This window comes from Larimichthys crocea, chromosome XVI, assembly GCF_000972845.2.
Source record: "Larimichthys crocea isolate SSNF chromosome XVI, L_crocea_2.0, whole genome shotgun sequence".
NCBI lineage: Eukaryota > Metazoa > Chordata > Actinopteri > Sciaenidae > Larimichthys > Larimichthys crocea.
Genome location: NC_040026.1, coordinates 5,368,457 through 5,389,094, shown reverse-complemented (window position 1 = coordinate 5,389,094; position 20,638 = coordinate 5,368,457). Strand labels below are relative to the sequence as shown.

Below are 20,638 nucleotides of genomic sequence, written 5' to 3'. Positions count from 1 at the left end.
ATGACAAAAACAGATAGTCCATCTAAAAAGGCAACATCTGATCCATTTATTCACCTTATAATCAAAAAGTATGTACAAGTGTAAAAAAATTTACCTTAGAGACGTCTATATGCCAATGAAGACAACAAAAAACAGCTGAAAAAAATGATGCACATGTTGAGCTATTACACGTTTTGAAAATACTGCACCAGAACTATGGATAGAAAAATAAACACATATTCAGATATCGCTACCAAGTGTATGTGTGGGATCCTTTTCCTTATCGAACCATTGTTCCTCAACTGACTTAAACAACTGTTGCCAACATATTAAAAAAATTAACAAACAAGACAGACGGGCTTCATCGGCATGCATCAGATTCTCAGAGTATTTTCACCAAACTGTGGCTAAATTTGGCTTTATGCTGCAATAGTGCAGATACAATCCCAGAGACAGAAGGCAGTAAAGTCTTTAGAGTGTGAAGCAGAGGATGTTTGTAGGTTGATCCAAAAAATGTACGCCGAGTGTTTGTCAGGTACATTCGTCTGCTCTCTGCGTCTTTTTAATTATATAATAAGCGTAGGATAACGCAGGTCTCTGTGTTCACTGCTTTGCTTTCTTTAGGATGGTGCCCACCGCTGAGATGACAGTGGTCTTGGTGCCACTGGCCGTTGTTGTCACGGAGACGACAGCGGGCAGGGTCGCAGTGGTGGTGATAATGGTGGGCTGGGCCAGGGTCACGGGGATTGCGGAGTCCCACTTGCTTTTCCTCTTCTGGGCCTCTGCTGGAGAGAGTAAACACAGGATTTAAATCAGCAGCTGCACAGGCAGGGCCTGCATCACACTGTGCTGAGTAAAGACCATGCATCACTTGAGTTAAAGGACACTGTGTTTTGAGCACTAACAAAGACTCTGAAGATAGGAAACATACATTTAAACAATGTACGGTTAGAAATGGGCTCTTTTTAAATTGAATTTGCAAAAGTTCATCAATCAGACTTCAGGATTATATATTATGTGTTCTGGTGAGAAAAAAAATAATGTAAACAGCTTTTGTTTGTTGAGAAGAAAACTCTTCAGGACTCCTTTAATCTAAAGAATGTTTCAACCATCTGTGAAAGGAATGGCTATTTGGCACTCAAACACAAATTTATGTTCTCTAAATGTTCCATAAAGTCTATAATTAAAACATGACAGGATTATTATGGGTACAGCTGCAATGCTCAGATAATATACTATAGTATATTATCTGAGCATTGCAGCTGTATATTATAATATAATATTCAATTGGGAAAATAAAGATATCAAATGATGAATTGATGAGAACTTACAGTGCCTTTGAATGAAGATGATGTTGTATATTTGCGGGCACCAATCACAGTTGAGCTAAATTGAAGCAAAATGTTGTAGGTAGGGCTGGGTATCAACCAAAGTAATAAAATAACAATCCTTTTTGTACCCAGAACTGAGCGTAATCGTATATGAATCGTATATATGTCTGAAGGTTCTCAGTAATTCAGGTCATCTTTCTTAGGTTAAATCTGGGGCAACTCGACTTGGCTGTAGATCTGTGAAGACATTTCACATCTCATCCACAAGGCTCAATCGTCAGTCGCTCAGTCACCTGAGCTCCAGTGTGGACTTCAAGGATCTACAACCAAGTCCCAGATTGAACCCTTCTCAAAGGCGTATATCATTTACACGTCCATTTCGTCTCTATCTGTTTATTTAATGTTGTGTTGCTGTGGCCGTAATTGTGTGGCAACACTCAGTTCAGACTTGCGTTGTGTTATGTAAAAGGTTTCCAGTTCCAGCCTACCAACGCTGGCCTCAAGGGTGTACTCAAACATAAACCAGCCATGTACAAACTACTTGTATTCTTGAAGATGTGTGGCAGGGGTGGGTGTTTACCTGTGGCGGTGGTGGTGGTGGTGTTGCTGGTGGTGGAGGCTGCTGTGCTGGAGGGGTTGGTGCCCTTCTTGGTTCCTGTGACAAACTCAATCTGAGAGAGAGACAGAACAACAGGGCACTGATTTAACTCCTGGTACTGTTTGATGTGTAACTGATTTTAACCAACAATCACAATCGATCTACTAGAATCTGGGGCGTTGGGTGCCTTGCACAAGGGCACATCATCAGTATATGTCGAGTGAGGGGAGGAAAATGACTCATTTGTCTGCTTTCGCTCTCATATCAGAATGTCAGTGTCTCTGCTGTAGCTTGCATACCTTTGACTACATTTCACAGCAGGGAATAATGCCAGCTGCTGTACCGTACATGTTCATTCAAGTCCAGATCAAGTCTAACTGAGTGCAGCTACTGTGCGATGATGGCAGCATGTATCATGCCGGTTTCTGGGAGATGACTAGGACTGACTTGCCCCGTTATTTTTATTCGGACAGTGACATCTGAAGATGGGCGGGAAACAGGAGGAGGGAGGGGACGACATGCAGCAAAGGGCCATCACGCTAAGGAATCAGTCTTAGTACATAGGGCACGTTCTCTAGTAGGTGCATACAGGTGGTTTAAAAGTAAAATTTAAGCACTTCTAAGGTACTTAAACCACAAGTGAACAATCCATTGCATCAATGATGCACCAGATTATGCTCTTCAAGGAGTGATACAGCTTCAAGTATATTCCTATCCTTGAAAACATGGGGTTTAGAATTAAGAATTTTCCAGACTTTCAAGACTTTGTACAGACCCCGTGGTTTCAGAGGTAAAAATAGCTGCCAAAGACAGACGTGCTCAGGTGTTTTTAAGCAAACTTCAAGATGTCTGCATGGAAACTCGTGAAAAACTGGGCAGTGCCGGGCTGTAAAGCTGCACTGGGCTGGGCCTGACGGTTACAAGAGCTGAACCTGGCAGCGTTTGTTTCTGCACGTGTGTGATGAAGGATGCGTTAGAAATGAAATGCAGCTGGTGGAAATAATCTACTTTTTTTGTTGTTGTCGGATTCACCTTGGTCCGCTCCTTCTTGGCTTTCTCCAGTTTGTCCATCTCCACTTTCTGAGCTTTGGCTGGAAGAAAAGAAGAAGAAGAAGACGACGCATACATGAGTGTTGATATTCTAATCACAAAGAACTGTGAAGAAGTAAAGTAGCTTACCTAGAGCTTCGTAGTACGAGTCCTCTGACCAGCCATGCGGATCAAACATGTCTTTGGGGTAGTTTGTTCCCAGTTCATCTATACCACAGAACTGAATGAGCTTCTCGTAGATGCTAAAAGAAAACCAACCCAATAGTTAATTTTTTTAAATTAAATGTGGAATCGTGTAAATAGCTCCATGTGTGTGTCGGCTTGTGTGCATTCTTCAGCTGAGCTGCATACCTCGGGTTTCGAAATTCTTTCTTTTTCTGGATGTGGCTGTTTGTGTCAAAATCTCCGTGAAGCTTCCTCTCGTACAGCTTGTGGATCTTGTCCTTTTTGCAAAACAAACAAATCAAATGAATGAAGGATAGCGGGTCATCTCAGTGTAAGATGATGATGAACCTGCTCTGACTCAGCGTCCTACACACTGTATCTGGCAGCACACACTGTCAATGTCGCCAAATAAACAAAGCCTATATATACACACAATGAGCTCTGCTTGAGCCAGGGCTGGTTGTGAATGGAGCCATTATGTATAAAGTGTCTGATACCTCTGGGAAATATTTGACAACCAGGTTCTACTGAGCCACGAGGAGCTGGCAGGTGTAGCCAGGCTATCCACAGTGATAAATGAGGCTTAACATGGACCAAGATGGAAGAAGGGAATGCAGCTTTTTAGCTTTGCCTTCGTACACCACCCAGCACGATCTGACGTTGACTAACTAGATTACAAATGAGCATTAGAGTGATATGAGTGCTTTCTGACCTACTAATGCTATAACTGAGATTTGTTTTTGTTTTTCTTGTGTTGTGTGTTTCCTTAATGTCTAGTAAACCTGCATTTCCGTCCTATTAAAAGATTTGCAAATGCCAATTTATTCTTTCAACGTTATACATCTTCATTTGGTTGCTGCTCTTCACCACCTTTGTTTGTACATTGCTCTGCTTCTTTACCTGTCACCACCACCAACCTTCAGTGGATTAGCATGAAACCAACAGCGAGAATGCGTCAACCCACTTGCTTGTGTGTGTGTGTGTGTGTGTGTGTGTGTGCATCGTGCAAACAAAACAGGAACCCACTTGTGAAAGTATCGTGGTCAAAGATTCCAGAGTACCTCTGAGGTCCTGGCTGAAAGAAACCAGCTAAATATGAACTATTATACATGAATCTGATTATTTACATGTTCGAAGAATCTAGCAATTACTCTATTCAATCGTTTAGCCTATAAATATGATCAAATACTTCAGTTTACTTGTCATGTTATGGAAATTCTTTGTCTGGTAAAGCTTGTTGTAAATGTATGCATGTTTTGTAGCTCTGAAGAAAATGACCCAGAGTCTTTAAATTTACAGCATATAGTACAAAGATGTGGGTGTTTAACATGTATGAGGGTATAAAATGTATGTGTGATGTGAAATGGGAAGATGAGTATTTATTATCTATTTATTACTTATTTTATTATTTTTTTTATTCGATATTGAGCCCAGTTCAAGTGCACCTGAATTTCATCATATGTTTGTACAATGACAATAAAGAAATCTTATTAAAAGAATTCTTGAAATGTAGAATCCTGCGTTTTCAAAGGCTGAGCCACACTAGAGGTTACACAACAAGTAGCTCTGACTGAGCAATCTGACTGATCAAGTAGACATTTAGAATGTGTTCAAATCACAGCACAGCACACCCGACTCATCATAAAAATATTACTTTGCAATTTCCACATCGTCACATCCTGAAAATATAGATCATGTAATAAATACACTGAAATTCAACTTTTAATAAAGAAATGCATCTGAATCTCAGATTTCAACTTTCTCAATGAATATATTACATAGCGCTTTTAGCTTAAAAATACATGTAAAGTTCACAGACTGAATCTGTCCATGAAAAAGAGCAGATATCTTAGGCACAAGACTGAACTCGCAGAGCAGTTTAGTGTCTATATGTGTGTATTTATTCAGTTTGGGAAACTCCGGGGTCTCTAGAAAGCTTTGATGGAAATCATCTGTTGCAGTTCGTTACTAAGGCTCGGACTACTTGCTGGACTAGTAAACTGGGTTTCATTACATATAGGTGTCTACTGCTGTGACTGGTTTACAGGCATTAGTCAGATCTTGTGTATCTCCATGTAAACGGAGGTCGGAACGGAAACCGTAAGCAAATTGCCAAAAAATATGAAACATTATATATTTAATTTAAGTTGATAATTATTGGGGGTGGTGTTTAGCTCAGATGGCAGAGCAGCTGCCTCATGTGCAAAGGTGTAGGGGTTTTCCGCATGTCATTCCCCATCTCTCTCTCCCTACATTCATGTCACTCTTCAGCTGTCTCTATCAAATAAAGCTTGAAAAGGCCAATAAATCAATCTTAAAAAAAAAAAGTTGATAATTATTGTATAATCACAATATTACCTCCAAGAGTGAGCTTTTATTTATTATTGGCACGGACCGCATCACTGTCGTGCCAATAATGACGGTAAAGCACATCCTCTCATGTAATATTGCTTAATATTGCTTGCTTTGATTGTGACACTTTCCTTTAGAAAATTATTTTGTGGGTCACCAAACTTTAATCAGGTTCAACATTAATCAACCGACTGTTGTAGGGGCACATGTGTAAATATTTCCTCTCTAAAACCAACGTTGACTGTTAGCAGGTAACAGGAAGTGAAAGGAGGTCTCCTGTGTCCTTTGTTGACCCAACAATCCACCTGTTCCTCTATCCTACAAGGTTTACACTACTTCAACATTTGCTTCTGACGCACAAGAGTCATAACTTGAGGTCCTTGCAAACACACCTTTTTTACACATTTGCAGCTCGCTGGCCTGAACTCATGGATCGTTACAGTCAGAACATGTTGTAATCTTTATAACGTGACTGCAAAAATTGTTTTTTCTTGTTCTGGATATGAAGTGGATAGATTCCAGCAAATGTCGAAATGACAACAAAGAAACTGTTTGAACTGAAGGGAACATTATTGTGAGCGCATTCTCAGCATATATGTGTCTGCTCCTCTGTGGCCTCGGGGCATGGATATCCAGGCTGTTCTGGTGAAGGTGAATCATTAGTTGTTCATCTGATAGGTGGAGGAGTGTCAGCCCAGCGGGGATTATTGCTGAGCTGTTCACTTACTAAGTCAGGCTTGTGTCCTGACCTGTCAGCTCCTCACAGCACCGACTTTGTACAAGTTTGACGCACCAAATGCTCAGCAGCAAAGCAGAAAGGGAAGAGTTGGTGATAGTAAATTGCAAGATGACACTGTGTGCTGGTTTAATTACAGGGGGAGGATTTATGTAGCCACCAGAATTTATTTCTAACCCCAGAGGGAACGAGGGAAACTTCTAAATGATTCACTTGGCGTGAAGAACAGGTTATTTTGACGAAACGATGACTACTCTCTGGACGAGCTATCTTCTAGCCCTAAAACTTTAACCCTTGAACGTGTGCAGACGGTGTGTCTGCTTATGAAGCTTAAGCTTATGACGGGTAATTTTACTAGCCTGCAGACGTGCTAAAACACACAACTAAGGGCACAGGCATCGTTTTATTAAGCAAACCCACAAGTCCACGCAGCCTCTCCTCTGGTGTGATTAGCAGACATTACTGTGGCCTCGGTGGTGATAACTGCCTGCGTGAGACGGCGGTGGCGGCATATTGTGTTGAAATAAATACAAGAAAAGCTTTGCAGTGAAAGTGGTGTGGTATCGGCGAGGGTGTGTCTACCTGTAGTTGGCTCGAGCAGCGTCCAGGGGGCTCGGGGGGGATCCTGATCTCATCGGGTGACATGTTCCTCACTTTTTCTGAGAACAGAGCTGGCGAGGAGACAGAAACATAAAACATGAGCTCTTATAGGTTTGCACCTGAGCTTTACCTCTCTCTGGCCTGCCTTGCAGGTCTTTACACGCTGAACAAGGATTAACTAAGAAAGCATTGTTGTACAAACTGAAGCAGGAGAAGAAAATGTGTTTCAGTGTTTGGATTAACAAAATAAGACGTATTATGGGATATGGCTTATGCACTGGAGAACCAACTACTGAAACAAAGGTTGACTGTTTGATATGAAAGCACTGCTGCTGAATTCCCAAGCATCCTGTTGTTCATCACAGTCCTCCGTGTGTGCCAGTGGTTTTATATGGCAGGCAGTGTGGTATGAGGAGTGCGCGTCCCGGGCAGGGAGTGGCTGTTGTTGGGGCTTGTGAGGAGAAGGGAGGCTCCTCTCCCCTCCCCTTTGGACCCGGCCCTTGTTTTGCTCTCCCTGCTCCACTTGTCTTGCTCTGCTTTCTCTGACTGCAGGCCAGGCATTCCTTCGGTGTCACTCTCATCCCAGTCAGACAGATAGTCTTTACAATCACTCAGTGCTATCAATCACACTGTGAATAAGTGCTGCAAGCTGTGTGCAGTGTGTGTGTGTGTGCACACGTGCTAACGCAAGAATATTCAGCAAACATCGTCGACGAGTAGAAACTTGACCGGACACGAGAAGATCGTTTTGCTGACTTTTCACTTAGCCTCTCCCTGAACACTTTGTCTCACAAAACATGAGAGGAAAATTCCACCGTCACGTAACTCTTGCGCTGTTGAGCATCAACAGTTTGTGCTGTGATGTATCCAGGAGATATTGAGTGTATCGCTCTTAAACTACGTCATTCACTTTCACACGAGGTTGCGATTTAGCCTGGGTAACAAAATTCAACACTATAGCCTGACCAGTAACATATTTTTAAAGCACATACCGATGACCATAAGTCATAATAACCATATGCACCGAGTGCGACAGTTTAGTCGAAAACTGCAGCGCTTTAAGCTAAATGCTAACGTTAGCAAGCTAATGTCAGCATGCTAACGTGCTAAAATGTACAAGTTAGCACTAAACACACGGTACGGCTGAGGATCAGACGGTATTTGGTCAGAAAATCAAAGTACTGGATGAATGAACATTATAAACTGAGGAGGTTCGTTGATGGTGGTTCTAGTTAAAAAGTGAAAGGATCACCAAAATTAATACAATTATTCCTCAGGGAGACATGAGCATCAAAATTCCATGGCAATCTATCCCCTATAGTTGCAGAGACTTCAAGAAAAGATCAACCATATGGTAGTACAACAGGACAAGTCGGGATCACCAAATTCATGAAGATACATCTTCCGGGATATCTGTAAGTTCATTGTAATCCATCCGACAGATGCTGAAATATTTATGCTAAACTTGTGAGATCACAAAATCAAGCAAGAATCCATGATTGAAAGGATTCAAGCAGAGACCGACCAACGTTCTATGAGGAGCTAGCGTTGGGCGTGGTTTAGCAGGGGGTGTGTGTCAACAAGGGCGGCTGATAAAGAGGCTAGCGTAGCTGCTGCTAGCGTCTTGTATCTTTATCGAATGACACTAATCTCCATAGATAAAGATGTTTTCACTCTTCACTAACTGGCTGGCTGGTTTGAGCACATCTACCTCCCAACTGTTGTACTTTTTTAACAAAGGATGCCTGGCTCTGAAACGTGTATGCTCAGGGCGATACAAATTTTTCTTGTCTGTTGTGACGTGTTGGTGGAATGCACTACCAGTTCGAAATACTCCCGAAGACCCAGCTCTTCAGAGAACACCTCCTCTCCTAACACTACCAACAACGGGACGTGCTAAATCTAGATCTAAATCCCCCTCTAGAACTTTCACTTGATTCTATGTGAGTAGAACGTATTGCTGCAGTGTCCGTGTCACACTGTACCTTTATAGTTTCTCACTTTAGATAAAAGCATCAGCTAAATGTGAATGTAATGATTGGCTGATGTTTGCTGCGATGTACAGATGGTTCTGTGTAAGAAACCATCGGGCATAGTTACTATGCTGCTGGTATTTTCTGTGCTGTAACTGTAACACAATATACAATACACAATATATCTGCAAATATATAATATTATCCAGTATATTGGCCAGCTGCTTTATCAGTCCAACTCTATACTTCTTTGTTACCAGATTAAATCCGTCTGTAGCACCAAGTGTCAAAAACGTTGAGCCCTGACAGTGAGGTTCAGTAGCTGTACTGCATGCTCTCGAATTGCTGCCTACAATATGTCTGTTGACATAAACATTGCTGGTCTATAGTGAAGCAGTCCTGGCCTGTGGGACTGTGCCAGATCTGAAGTGTTTGTGTGCAGAAGGGATACCAACACACACACACACACACACACACACACACACACACACACACAACTCTCCCTTATGTGTGGGAAGTTCAGAGCCGGAGCAGCACCTCCCCTCTCTCCGTTTGCTGATAATGGAGGAGCAGGGCGTTGCCTTCACTGGGGTAGACACATAAGTAACACCAAACATGCATGTATGCATGTATGCATGTATGCATGCAGGCTCACGCTTTTTTTTACAGAATAAATGAGCAGGTATACACAGCTTCATGACGATAAATGCTTCCACGCATGTAACCCCGTATTTCAAAACGTAGAAAATACAGTAGCCTCCAGCGATAAAAAACCTGACAAGGCAAGTCGGATGAGTCACAGGCATTATGTGTTAGCTTGGTATTTCATTTAACTCTCTCACAGACACACACTGTCGCAGGCAATTACACCATGTAGCTGCAACAGGGGTTTAGGATTGTGGAAGGCTGCTAATCCACTCTCGACTACAGGAGATTTAGCCGATCATTTTGTACCCTTGTTGGACAAACTCTAATTTAAACACCAAAATAAACTCTGTAGTCACCACAGCGGCTGAGGAAGTGTGAATAAATCACAGGCTGCGTAATAAATATCCCTGTTTGTAACTCAGTCTGAGAGGTCTCACATAAGGACACAGAGTAATAAACAGACAGAGAAAAGATTATACTCTGCTCTGAAATTACCATCTGCCTCCTGGAAAACAGACAGAGAGTCACAATCTGTGCCCCGAGGGTCTTTTTTAGACAGACACACAATGTGTGCCCCTTCAGCGAACAGACAAAGAGCTGTCTTCAGTCTGCTGATAGGAGGCCTTTTGCCAGACGCACTGTGACATTTACTGACAGACGACACGGAGGAGCAGAGCCGAGCCCAGCTCTGCTGCAGTAATGTCAATTGTGCCGAGCTATGAGTCACAATCTGCTACAACAGCACCCTGATCGCGACGGTGGCCGGTTCGAGAAACTAAAAAACTGCTCAAGTGCATTTCCCAGTTTGTTTTTGACGACTTCTTTTTATGGCTACAGCAAACCAGAGGGGTGGAAGTGGGGGCATGATGGCGGGAGCAAATGTGGGCGGAAGCTGCCGAGTTCACTCGGTTACTGAAATGGGAGTGTGTTGGAGGGGGGTTCAAAGGGAGGCTTCTTACTTCAGCACACTTTTAGACACACAGTAGCAGCGTGCAAGGACACAGAAATGCGTGAGAATCTATTTCAGAACAAATAAGCTTGCGTTCCTTTCAAAATAAAATCGCTGGGAGTGTTGTGTTGCATAATCTGTGCAATCGCCGACATCCAGCTACGGGCCCGTATAAACAGCAGATAGAGAAGCAGAGCTGCTCCCTGCATCACTCATATCCTGTCTGATCTGATGCTCACTGACACACCTCTACAGGTCAGTCATTACTCACTAACCACTAACCAGCACCAGATTAGACCTTCATAATCCATCTGTCACTGAGCGGACAAAGAGGCTATTATAACTCACCTGGGTCTCCTCAGTGATTCATACGTTTACTGCACCAACACCCAGCTGACACAATAAAAAGCAAAAGTCTGGATCTTACCTCGATCTGTTTTATTGTACACGCATACTAAGAAGATTAGAAGTGGCCGTTATATTGTTCTCGTTATCATCAAAGATTAAAAGCAATACTCGCAGACTTCCTTAGAGCAATAATTCCTGATAATATAATGAATTCAATGAATAGATGTGAATAAGCAGTAGAGTGTTGCTCCAGGTTTCAGCAGCTGTCACACTCAACAAGCATGACTTTTTTCTAGATATATTTTTATCTATGAGTAATATCTCATCCAATGTGTGTACACGAGCTGCTGTGACAAGTGAATTACCCCGGTTTTATGAGCAGTAGAAAAAAATAACTGATGGATAGTTAGAAAAAGAATAATTCTTTGAAATTAATTCGGACACATGCTCATTATGAGCTTCCTCTGTGTCAGAGCTAGCAGCAGTGTTTTCTGCAGGTCCTGACTGAACAGGAGTGAACAGCCTCCAGCCAATTAACTTCCTGACAGCCTGTAATCAGATATTTTAGAACTTTTTTTTAATGAAGGACTCCGCAGGACACCCTGTGAGACACATTTGGTGCTCTGGTGACAGCAGCATGATGTATGTGGGACTGAGAGAGTTTAGTTTGGGTCTTCATATGGGATTAGTTGACCAGTGCCAGCCTTGTCCTGTAAGAGTTATGTGTGTGTGTACTGTATGTGTGTGTGTACTCACCAACAAGCTCATTGGGGTCCTTTCTTTCTAATTCTGAGATCTGTAAAAAAAAAAAAAAAAGAAGAAGAGGGAAGAGAGGGGAAGAAGAGAGGAAAAGAGAGACACATGGGATATTTAGTTCTCCTTTGGGCAGGAGAATCTAATTATCAACAGCATCAGTGGTAGATATTATTAAACATGTTCCCAGACTGGTTAATGTTAATTACAGTGAGGTTAACAGACAGCTTGTGAAAGACATGGAGCTGGGAGGAGAAAGAAGCTCATTCCATTTGTTTAGGGTTTGAATCCCACAAATCAAAGCGGCGCTAATAAAACAGCAGAACGGACGCTGACAGGAGAACGGTTTCTAAGAAGTTAGAGAAACCAGAGCAGCAAATCAAGGCAGCTTCCAGTGAATGCTTGAGCTCGGCGGGACGCTTGCGCAGCCTCTAAAATATGCCGCCTGTTGTGCCAGCGGCGTGGGCATAACACAGGTTCAGCACAAAGGAACAGTGCTGTTATTCACAGGCATCATGTCGTCACCTAGCAACTGCACAGGCACATCAAAGATTGTCCTGAAGTTGGCCAAATTACAGGGACGAGGAGGAGGAGGAGGAGGAGGAGGAGGAGGGGGCGGCGGGGGAGGTGACTGATCCACATCTGAAGTTTCTCCCCGGTTTGGACTGCCTTGACAGGAAGGTCAGAGATCATATCAAACCATAGCCCTGGAGCTGCTTCAAGGTTTTTCTCATTAAATTATTATAATTTGGTTCAATTCGAGCTCAAGCTGCTTGTCGGGAGTAATGAGTAATGAAACCTAAAGTACCGACAATACAGAGGTCAGGGGATCTGCTAGCTTCTCTGTAAACTGCTGATTCTTTCATCTGAATGCGTCAGTGGTCGACAGCGGTGACAACAAATGTGTGGAAAGAGAGATGGAGAGATGACATTTAGCTGTTCATTTGAGCCGTCATCAAAACGTCAAAAATAGAAAGAGAAACCTTCCAGTCACATCTGACAACGGCGTATAAAAATAACTCTTCAGATCAAGGTAATAATCCACGTCCTTCTTTCAGCCACGGTGTCCAGCATACACGTCATCCAGACTTCTGTCTTACATGAACACAACACCACTCTGACTGAGCTCATACCAACTACTTTATTTTCTTGACAACAGTGGATAAAATGTGCAGCAGTCCAACACAACAAGAACAACACCAACAACCTACAGCGACCACAATCCCACAGAGTGGAATCAACACCTCCAACACAGTCCTAACAAAAACACAACGTTCAGTCACATCACAGCACGATTTACTGCACGGCTGCTGGTTTGTTTTGTCTTTTTCGGGACTTTTTATTTTTGTGGGTTTTCAATTCAGTTTAGTTTTTCATGTGAGTTTGTTTGTTTCAGTTCTGATTTTTTTGTTTAGTTTTCGTTAGTTTCAGATTCACTTTTGGACATTTTGGACAAACATTTATTGGGCTTTTTTCTGCTTTATTAGAGAGCTACACAGGAAATTCAGGAATCTGCTGGAATCAAACCCGGGTCTCTACGGTGAGGACTTTAGCGTTTGAACATGGGGTGCACGCTCTACCAGGTGAGCTACTGGGCTTTAAAAAGTTCTGGACAGGTTTTACAGTAGAAACACAACACTCTGTGAAGGCAACTGACTCACAGCCACGTGGACATCCCGGTCTCAGACATTTCTCTTCTTAAAAGATATTTTTGGGCCTTTTGAGCTTTATTAATGAATTTTATGTCTTCATTCAGCTCTGTCCATACAGGAACTAAAAGTCAGGATATCTCGGCCTCTGCCGATCTCATCTGTCTTCTGTGGGTTGCTTCACTTCATGAAGATGCAAATACTAAATAGGCCTGTTTAATCTGATTTAACACATATTACTGTACAACACAAACTGAACAGCTGTGTCTCTTCATAGAGAGCAGACAGGTAACCACCTTGTACATCTACTTTGGAAATGCGTCCATTTATTTTTTATTAGAAAATAAAGAAATGCTATATTAGTAGATCATCGATCTAGAAGCTCTGTGAGGTCACACAGTGGTAATTTAATCTGAATTTCAATTCTGATGTTTTAGCAAGTGTAGTATTACACTAGTTATATCATAGTTTAGTCTGATGCATGCTAACACTTGGCACTAAATACAGAGCAAAGCTGAGGCCTGCTAGCTTGAGCCGTGACGCAACACCAACTGCACCAACATAAACGTTTAAACCAGCCAATCAAATTCTTGCAAACTTCCATAACAATGCGCTCTTTCCCAGAGTAACCTGATAACGGTTTACAGCAATGTTCAAAGACTTCCTGAATCTTTAATTGCTTGTTATCTTCACTTCACCAGAACTCCGTCAATACACAAACTAGCAGCTGCCATTAACAGTCAACAGATAACCGCAGCATATAATAATAATAATAATAATAATAATAATAATAATAATAATAATAATAATAATAATAATGGTGATAATAAAGTGGGAGGACAGAGTGAGGGCCGATCCAAACATCCTCTCTCGTTCCATCAAATTATGAATCACCTTCTTCTTTCTGCTGCTGCAGGCCACAGCAAACACGACGTGTGCCCGTCAACCCCGGAGCGCCCAACAAAAACCAAGACAACATCATAATGATGGAATAAACAACATGGTTTCCATGACTTTCCTGGAAATAATCCTCCACATGTCGACACATGTGGGAAATCACAGTGTGACGCACAGTGTTGTGCATAATTAAGTCTTATCTCTGCTTTATGATAGGACTTATTAAAGAGACAAAACATGGATAAAAGTGTCTTATCGGCTCCTGATCAATCAGAGACAGGCTGTTGGACTCTGATTCTCATTTCTATTCTTTCTGCTTGTTAGGTTTGGAACTCACTCTCACCTCCCTGACCTGTACCAAAGAGCGCAGCAGGAAGCTCACAAAGCTTTATAACACACACACGTGCAAGCACGCACACACAGGGTGGGGTTAGTACAGTGTGCAGGTCTAAGCAGTGTGCTCCTTAAAAACACTGTTGGCTGAGATCTTCACTGTTAAGATGACCCGGCGCACACACACACACACACACACACACACACACACACACACACACATTTGTTATCTGACAGACCTGAACCCACAGCACCATCTAGTGAACATGCTCCATCATAACATAACAAGGTGGTGGCGCCCTCGTTTGGTTAGTCACAGAACAAATGAGGAGTTAATCGGGCTTGATCCTTCTCCAAATCCAATCCATCCCACACCAAGTGGGGGTTCAAATACCTCAACATCATCTGCGTCCCTCCCCTCGTCAGACTCGTCCATTTCCTATAAAAACAAAAATGCAGAAGGTTAACGCCGTAAGGACCAAGAAGGAGAGGAGACCAGGAGGGGAACCAAGCAGCAGTACACACCAGATGACAACCAGCAGCCAGAGAAAGACCATTCTGATGTTTTACACTTTGTCTAGTACTACAAAGTCTTCATTAAAGGAACATTCCAAACATTTTAGCCTCTTACCAAAAGGAAGAAATATCTATTTCGATGGTTCATGAGTAACTTTTTGCTCTGCAGGGACGTTTTAATGTGCTTTATTGAAAAAAATGGAACTGGCAATGTGGCGGCAAATCTGGCTACTGACATCATCACGGTTGTTTTGTTGTTATCTTGGCTTGGACTTGAGACTTCAACATCAAACCTGTGTTGCAATCTGTGAGAAAGAAGCAGGAATTAACAGACTATAAGCCGCTTTTTTTTTTCACACGCTTTGAACCCTGTGGCCTATACACCGGTGCGACTAATTTATAGAGTTTTACTGGCCAATGGCCAACGGGGGCACTCTCTAGCAGTAAACGCCAAAGTGAGACAGACGTGGGCAAAGATTATGCGCCAAAGACGAAACTAGCTCATATTCAGGTCCACTCAACTGTACGAAAATGACGGTAAACCCAGTTCACGGTAAGGTACACTCAAATGTATAATGTGTAACTGTTGTTAACACTGAGTCAGAGATCAGCTGTATGATTTTTGAGGTTGATGTTGTATTGAATTTATTACAATGTATGAGATTTTTGCTGCTGCATGAAAGTAAATGACACAAACTGAATATGAAAATATCTATCTACACTCAACAAAAACATAAATGACTTTATATTATAGATTTCATTGTATTTATATCATATTATTATCAATTAAACACTTTTGGCTTTGCTCCCATTTTGGCTTACACTGAGGCAGAGTAGTCATGACTTAACTTCCATATTTCACGGCCTAATAAATCTATTTCTCAAGTTTAAATTGTAGAGTGACCTTTTACTGACTCACCTGCGTGAGTCATGCTGTTTAACTGTTCATGCCACACCTGTCAGGTGGACTGATTATCTTATCATCACAGGAGAAGAGCTCACTAACACAGATTTGAACACATTTTGTGTTCACAGAAGGAGTCTTAGATCTTTTACTTTAACTCATGAAAAATGGGAGCCAGAACAAAAACGCTGAGTTTATATTTTTCTTTAGTTGAACGTTTCATAAGTTCAAAGCTAAAAGATGTGTCGCAATGTGCCAGACGTTAAGGACAATATAATGTGGAGTTTGGCCTGCAGCTTTTATTGGCCTGTGAAAGGCATTTGTTTGGTTTGATAGATTTTTTTTATTAAGACTATTGTGGCCAAAAAATCCAGACTGGTTCACTTTCAGAAGACTTTACAGTACTAGTACTGATAGTGTTTGTCAAAAGCAGGTGAGGTGACCCTACACTGTACAAACAACCAGAAAAAGCATTGGTGCAATCCCATCGGCCTCCCCCTGGAGATCAGTGAAGACTCACAGCGTCCCTTTAGATCCCATCATGAACAACTCACATACCACTTTGCCAAACGTCAGCAAAATCCAACTGAGCGCTCAGTGGAAATAAAAACCTAGAGGACGTCATGTTCCTGACAGTGAAGAAGACGTTTTCAGAAACCTCATATACTGACCGAGTTGCTCTCCCTGCTGTCTTCATCTCCAGACCTCTTGTCGTCAGCGTCCTCAGTTCGGTTCAGGTCATCTTCGTCGTATCTGTACACCAGACCTCCTGCACGGCCCTCTACTGAGAGAGAGACAGGAGGGGAACAGGGACACGGCATGGAAAACACAGCTGTGAGAACACAAACAGAGGAGCAAAGCAGAGCGCGTCAGGTTTCATGCAGGTCAGTCCTGTTAGCATCGGGGCTACAGGAAGACACAACCAAACATTACATATTAAAGCTACATCCCTTTGCTACATGCTGTGACTTTCATTCATCTGTTTCATTGTACACAGTTTATCCCCATTTGTAGACCTTTAAACCATTTGTAGTCCTTTGTCCCCAGTTGTAGTTCTTTCTCATATTTGTACAAAACATTTTTATTTCTACAGCCACTTTCTATTTTTTTATATAGATGTTTAGCATGGGATAACTTCTTAACACAGTTATGTTATATATAATGTTTCATTTCTCTGCACATTTTGAATCTCTCTGTACATATTTAGGGCCCGAGCACGCATTTCGTATGTTTATTTTTTTTTTCTTCTCTATTTTTCTTTTTTTAAGTTTCCGCAAAAAGAATCGCATTTTTCGCCCACGTGTAAGAAACTTGGTGGGAGTATGCAACATGCCCAGACGCACAAAAAAGTCTCTTGGTGCCCCGGGCTACAGTGAACCGTACGGCGTCCAATTTTTGTCAAAGTTGGACTTTTTGGGTTTTGGGGTCATTTCCAGGGGAGAGGTCGCATTTGAGCAAACTCCTCCTAGGGATTTCATCTGATGTGCTTGAAACTTGGCGTGTGTGTTCTCAAGGCCTCGACAATGAAAAGTTATCAAAATCACAACTTTTTATCAGAGGGCGTGGCCGTGACGCCGCGTCAAAGTCAAGGCTGGCGATTTTTTCGGGGGGAAAAAATGAGACTCTGTTTACTTTTGGGCTAATTTTCAGGCAAAAGTGTTGGGCTATCATATACTTCCTCAGAGCTGTCTGAAACCTCTTGTGGTTGTTAAGACCAATATTATGCACAATTCGGCTGCATAATTAATTAGGGGGCGGGGCAAAAGCGCTCTATAGCGCCCCTTGGAATTTTTCTTTGGAACAGCCCCGCCACAGTTTTGGACACAGAGTCACGAAACTCAGCTGAATTGTAGAACATGGCAAGACCTACAAGAAAGTCTCTTGGAGCTACAATGAACAGAAAGCGAGATATTTATGAATGAAAATCGCCATTTTCGGTGATTCGGGCTGGTTGAGAAGAGGTCATGTTTGAACGAACTCCTCCTAGGGATTTCACCTTATTGACTTCAAACTTGGTAGGTGTGTTCACATGGACTTCCTGAGTAAAAGTTATCAAAATGATGCATTTTGGGGAAACTGTGTGGGCGTGGCGCTCGATGCACATTTCTACATTTCCACATTTCGACGTGCGCGCATATGCGAGGGCTCGACCATCGCTGCTTGCAGCTTTAATTACATTTAGATTTATCTCAGGTTCATTTTAACGTATGGCTCCTGTGCTATAGGTTAATCCTAATGTATGCGTGTTCTATCCTATCTGTCTGTCTGTCTGTCTATCCATCTATCTGTCTGTCTGTCATTAACCTGAAGACGTGAGTCCGTTAGCTTTACATAAACAGACGTCTGTTGTTTCTACATGTGAGGAAACACGACCAAAACCAAGCCAACAGCACCACGCGGAGAGGTCTTCACACACTTATCTTAACTCATTTTAAATATCTTTGACATTTTCTCTGAGCTAGCCGCGTTAGCCACAAGCTAACGTTAGCAACCACACGAAACCCCGGGCTAAGGTTAGCACAGCGGCAGATTCACTTCGCCGCCATACTTAGAAACAACGTGATGTTTGAATGTGTCCTCGCGTACCTGTCTCTTCTCCTTCGGGCTCGGAGTCGGGCTCTGAATCGTCTCCATAGTCCGCCAGAGAGGAGAGCAGGGCGCTCTTCTTTCCGCTCGCCATTGCTGCTGTGCGCGTCGCGTAAACGTCTGGTCGCGGAGCATTAACGTCACTCAAATTGTATTGCGTAAGCAGCAGTGAAGCACTGGGAGATGTAGTCCTTATGGTTAATTTGATGACTCTGAACTGAAGGCCTGCACCTGATTTTTAAAAATATTTTAGACCACATGCTAATACCACACAGCCAAAACAGTACAAATAAAAACTACTGTAGTTTATTCAAAATGAAAATGATTTGTCCTCCACCACAAGAAAGAGTGAAAAAGAGAAAAATGTCATTTCAGAAGCTCCTCTACATCATTAAACAGCCGAATGAATGTATAAACATGCACTCACAGATTCATCTATTATGAAGTGTTTTATGTCCAACTGCTGTAGCTGCATTTTAAAGAAAAAAGAAAAAAGACATTTAAAAGCAAATGACGTGCATTCATACAGCAGCCCAGCCTCCACTTGTGCTGCACCGTAGCCTGTCAAATGTTTGAAAGACATACATGTGACACATCTTTAAAAATAAACCACAAGCAGGCACTGATTTGATGATTTGCAGTTAAAAAGTGTAAAATAACCTTAGTAACCAAGCAGTTACATAAAAACACAGTCATTATATACACCAGGACTGTTTTGTATATAAAGTAGGGTACTTTAAATATTACTATTATTATTATTACATTAGTGATAAATGTCTAAGGTAATCACATTTTTGACTGAGAATGGCTAAGCATTGAAAAATCTAATCAAAGTACTATTAGTCAGTGAATTACAAATTACAAATTACAATTACAAAGCCTAACAGAGGTTCTAGAAGCAAAGAAATATTCAACATTACAAAAGTTATGAAGTGAAAAGTCCAGGGTCCAATCTCCACCACATCTCAAACAATGACCCAAAGGTGGAATGCTATAATTTAAACAAATTCTCCATCAGGTCAGCACTCATTCTACAACATAACAACATGACACAGTTCCCTTCATGTGTCTAGATCACAGTGTTCTTCTTCTGCTTCCTCTCCTGGTTGCTTCCTACTCGGCTGCAGCAGCATCCGTACAGCAGAGCGAAGATGATCATAGACAGAACTGTCAACACGAACAGTCCTGTGACCACAAGACCACCTAGAGCCCACGGCTCCTGATGCAGACGATGCAGGAACCAGTCCACCCATTCCTCAGGTGACTCTGTGGCTTTCGCCACACTGCACATAGAAAGATGAAGCGTATAAAAGATATTTTCATAAGCTCATGTCAGTGGACGCCATTAGAGGCCATAAAAATGCTTTATAGAATCCGTGGAGCCACATTAACTGCTAATGACAAAGCTATAAAACATTTTAAAAGCTAACATTTTTCCATCAGTACGCCCCCATAAAAATCTGCTGATTGTGAACTCCATTGTGCCCCAACACATTCCTGCTCAGAAACTCACCTCTCCATGGCCATGTCCCGCTAAATGATCCTCTCACGCCTCAGTGACTCCCAACAGAGAGTGGATATATTCCAGTGTGTGAGAACAGATGGTTTGAGCTCCTGTTCTGGTCCACTCTCAGCTCTGAACTATTTCACTCCGGCCATTAACATTACAGTTTACCATCAGATCTGTTTTCGCTTTTTCAGGTGATACTTTCAGTTGCTCTGTGTGGGCGGGGTAGCGTAAAGCAACTGTTCCTGGTTAATGTTTACTTAAAACACTGACTGGGGGAGGAAAAGGAACCATCAGATGATAAGGTATGCAAACAACAGTGCAGTGTTGCTGGTGGTATTTAGATATTTAGATCAGATCTTACTTGGGGGCAGAGTAGACAATTTTTAGAATAAAAACATTCAGCATTCACACTTTGACATATCCTAGAAAAAGAAACAACAGTTTTATATTTGTTTTTTTAAATATACTGAACATTTATTACATTTAAATGACATCAACAAATGCAATATAGCATCACCTCAGTAAAAAAAAAATACAAAAACACTTCTATGTAACAATATAACCAGAATAGATTTGTAACTCTTCTATGTCAAACATTGAACAGATCATATTTTCCATTGGCACAATTTGCAACTCTTCACTGGACCAGCAGAGGGCGCTCTGTCTTTTTACACTGGGAAAGTTTCTAATGAAAACAACTAGTTCACTCTATATGCTACATGCACACAATGGAATGTCTGCACACTTTCCAGTTTTTCACA

The 20,638-nt window shown here is 41.9% G+C and overlaps 1 protein-coding gene across 3 annotated transcripts; it reads right to left on the bottom strand.

The window, feature by feature from the left end:
* Window positions 1-21: 21 nt before the first annotated feature.
* Window positions 22-18,532, bottom strand: sap30bp (SAP30 binding protein). Of its 3 annotated transcripts, none has more exons than XM_010738394.3 (10): window positions 18,368-18,532; window positions 16,453-16,613; window positions 14,756-14,800; window positions 11,486-11,525; window positions 6,794-6,882; window positions 3,310-3,401; window positions 3,088-3,200; window positions 2,941-2,999; window positions 1,891-1,981; window positions 22-761 (listed from the first exon to the last, which is right to left on the bottom strand). In XM_010738394.3, the coding sequence occupies exons 1-10, from the start codon at window positions 18,459-18,461 to the stop codon at window positions 583-585; spliced, it is 963 nt and encodes a 320-aa protein (XP_010736696.1). In that variant the 5' UTR covers window positions 18,462-18,532; the 3' UTR covers window positions 22-582. The 3 variants fall into 3 exon arrangements, with proteins under 3 accessions (XP_010736696.1, XP_010736699.1, XP_019119059.1); XM_010738397.3 differs by having other exon boundaries at window positions 16,453-16,562; XM_019263514.2 differs by having other exon boundaries at window positions 22-764; window positions 18,368-18,530.
* Window positions 18,533-20,638: the final 2,106 nt, after the last annotated feature.

Bases quoted from the DNA above. Each gene is read 5' to 3' on its own strand.
- sap30bp (XM_019263514.2), bottom strand. From the start codon at position 18,461: ATGGCGAGCGGAAAGAAGAGCGCCCTGCTCTCCTCTCTGGCGGACTAT. The intron at 16,614-18,367 runs GTACGCGAGGAC...GTGTTCTCACAG, and splicing joins GCCCGAAGGAGAAGAGACAG to CTGTGTTTTCCATGCCGTGT. The intron at 765-1,890 runs GTAAACACCCAC...TACTCTCTCCAG, and splicing joins CACCACCACCACCGCCACAG to CAGAGGCCCAGAAGAGGAAA.